The sequence below is a fragment of the Atta cephalotes genome, assembly GCF_000143395.1.
Source record: "Atta cephalotes unplaced genomic scaffold scaffold00018, whole genome shotgun sequence".
In the NCBI taxonomy this organism is placed as follows: Eukaryota; Metazoa; Arthropoda; class Insecta; order Hymenoptera; family Formicidae; genus Atta; species Atta cephalotes.
This window is the reverse complement of record NW_012130082.1, coordinates 1,698,959-1,702,298: the sequence shown is the minus strand read 5'-3', so window position 1 is coordinate 1,702,298 and position 3,340 is coordinate 1,698,959. Positions and strand designations below refer to the sequence as shown.

Below are 3,340 nucleotides of genomic sequence, written 5' to 3'. Positions count from 1 at the left end.
TATATATATATATATATATATATATATATATATAGATGATAAATATTTCAGTGAATACCATTCTAACAATAATACTGTATAATACAATCGGCTATTTTCATCAGGATCCATATCGAATAAAACAGAGCTAAATTATCGACTTGTTCCTTATCACGCGTTTATAATTTCTATAAATTTAATATTTAATAATGTTTTGCAGATGCTTACGAAAAAGGTTTGTAGAAGCATCGCTACATGTTCAGTGCTACTTTGTAGAGAAGTATATAGTGCAACGTCAATTTGGAAGCACTGGTAGTGTCTCGGCGCTAAGGTATCAAAAATACACGTCAACACATCACACGTTTACTGGATTCGCAATTAGTTATACATGATGTTCAAACGGTCGTAATTAATTTGGATACAAAGCAATTGGATAGATCGATAAAATAAAATGGACGCCTCTTAAATTATATATTTATGAATGATTTATGCGAAACATTTTAGTAAAAAAAAGTGTATTTAAAGTATACAAATTAAAAAATCTTTATATACAAATGTCTTGAAAAAAAAATATTAAGAAGATTAAACTGAAAATTTCCTAAAGAAAATACTTATAAATTACGAAACAGAAGGTAATATGAATAAATTGACAAGACTTAATGAAGAAAAGAAGTAAACATTAACTAAAATTAAAAAATTATGGAAGAAGATAGTCATTGCAAAATGTCTTCGATTAAGAATTCAACTTCCATGGACGTCAATGAAATCTCAAATTCCTATAGAAATAAAGAGAATTCTATTGCAGAAAAAAATAGTGAACAGAAAGTGAACAAAATAAAATCAGAATTACATCAAGATTTATTTTGGACGTTCAGAATATTGATAGTGTTCTTCAAACTGATTGGTCTCGCTACATTCGCCCATCAAATCGTCATATACGAAAAGAGAATGTCATACACATTTCAATATTCCAAATTAGGAATCGTTTACAATATTGTACTGAGTAGTTTAATGATAGCATCGAACTATATGTCTATACCATTGAGACTTAATTGGAATTACAAGATCAAGACGAATTTGTCTGTATGCATCGCGGTTCTACAAACCGTACTTGGTGCCCTGATGATCTGCGTGACTTTGATTAGCTACTGCATCAACCAGAAGTCCTTGGTGCGGATCGCCAATCGATTAATCACCATCGAGCACGAGATAGATCGTTTGTATGATCTATATTATCCGCTACAACGACAGCGTATCTTCTACACTATAATTATCGTTTGCATCTTGAAGATTTGCCTGCTGATACTTCTTCTGTTTACTGAGATCTTTACCATACATACAGGCCCAGTCTCATGGTTAACAGATGTTTTGCCAACATTTCACGTGGGTTGGTTATTGATACAGTACTTCCTTTTGGTGACGGTCATTCAGACATATTTCGCTGATGTGAATCGAGCGATACAAAGTCTCATCAGAATCAATATATCTGATCTTCAACTGCAGTCTCTCTATCGAACACGTATTATAGTCAACAATTCGACCATTCATCAACTGTTGCAATTGCGAGATGTGCATTGCCATCTCTGTAAAATCTCTGAGGATGCGTCGAGTTTCTATTCACTACCACTATTATTCGGCATTGTTTTTTTCTTTCTGACACTCATATATAATGGCTACTATTTTCTCTCGTTTCTGTTGACTGATGATATCTTAAATTATTCTTATAATATTATTGATGTCATCGTTTGGATAATATTTCTGATTTATCCCATTTCTCTCCTCACCAGTAGAATTACCAGAATTTTAATCGAGGTAGAATAATCAATATAATAAGATTTTAATCGTATTTTAATCAGATTGTTTTAATCGAGGAAACAAAATATTTTTATCAGTAAATAAAATCCCAAATATTTTACGAAATATTTCCATTACAAATTTATTGTAGATGAAGAAAACGGGTAATATAGTGCATGATCTTTTAAACTGTGCAATCGGGAAAGAGATAAAAGCAGAGGTAAAAAACAAAGTTAGATAAAACTTTTTCAGGAAGGATATTCATCGTAACGACATTTATCATAAATATGTTTCAGCTCAAGAAATTTTCGCTTCAGTTGCTACATCGCAAAATACAGTTTACAGCTAACGGATATTTTATGCTCGATAATACTTTTCTTCATTCGGTGAGAATATTAAAAATATCATGTAAGTAATTTAATAAATTAAATTTTTTTAGTTAATAATTTTGATTATCTTTCTCAGCTAATTGGCACAGTGGTGACATATTTGGTAATACTTATGCAATTTCAAATGGGAAGCTCACATTCATCAATCAGACAGCAATGTAACTATACAGAGAGAGATTTAAAACAAGAAGTGGAATAATAAATTACAGATAAGAAAAAATATAATGAGAAATATCGTAACATCTTAAATTGGGATCTAAAATCCAATTAAATGTAATTAATAATCACGCAGAATTGCAGTTCTGAAACTTCTTATTGTAACTTCCTAATCAGTTCTGATTTATAAAACTAAAAAACAAAAAATGGAAATATAATGTATTTAAATTAATATTGTTAATTAATTTATTTAACAATTAAATTGAATAAGGCTCGAATAGAATAAATCAATTAATATTATTATTTTAATTTTACTTAAGTAAAAAATTATTGAAAACCAATATTCAGCGATTTTTAATAATTAATATATTATTAATTATTGCCAAAATTGCAAAATGGTAAAGGACTTTTTGACTCAATTTGGTCCTCTCTATACCAGCACATGAAATATTTGACAATTAAAATACTCTATATAGGCACACATATTGCAACATATGTATTTTGTAATGGGAAAGTAAATCTTTCAGTTTTAATTGCACATTATTTATTTAAAGTAAGGCAATATGATTAAAGACACAATGACAGGCATTAGCTACTTTCCTTATCGACTTGAAAATTAATTATTGAGACGCAGTTTTTTCTACCTAATCACAATCATTTAATACTACATTGACGGTATAGCCTATTCATTTTCGCGAATTTTGCTGCGATATTTCGATATATGAAATCGTAATCTTCAAAGATCACTGGGAGAGAGTATATTTCTCCTAATTAACTCATTGAAGATCACCATTGAAATACATTAGCACACATATCATACATGGTTTTTATTAGATTACTCTTAGGAGCCGTCCATATATATATTACATAAGCAAATTTATGGCCATTTTTAACCCCCTCTCTCCTCCATGTAAATAAGTGTAAAAATTTCTGAAGGCCCCCCCATTCCCTTTAATTACGTAAGATTTTTCATGCCATGCAAAAAAAGTCTAATTTGCTGATATCATTTACAGTTTTGATTT

The 3,340-nt window shown here is 29.8% G+C and overlaps 1 protein-coding gene across 1 annotated transcript; it reads left to right on the top strand.

Annotated features, from left to right (window-relative positions):
- The first annotated feature begins 702 nt into the window (after positions 1 to 702).
- LOC105618876 (putative gustatory receptor 28b) lies at positions 703 to 2,361 on the top strand. Its single transcript, XM_012200407.1, has 4 exons — positions 703 to 1,791; positions 1,925 to 1,993; positions 2,070 to 2,159; positions 2,239 to 2,361. Exons 1-4 carry the CDS (start codon positions 703 to 705, stop codon positions 2,359 to 2,361), a joined length of 1,371 nt encoding a protein of 456 aa, XP_012055797.1.
- The last annotated feature ends 979 nt before the right edge of the window (positions 2,362 to 3,340 follow it).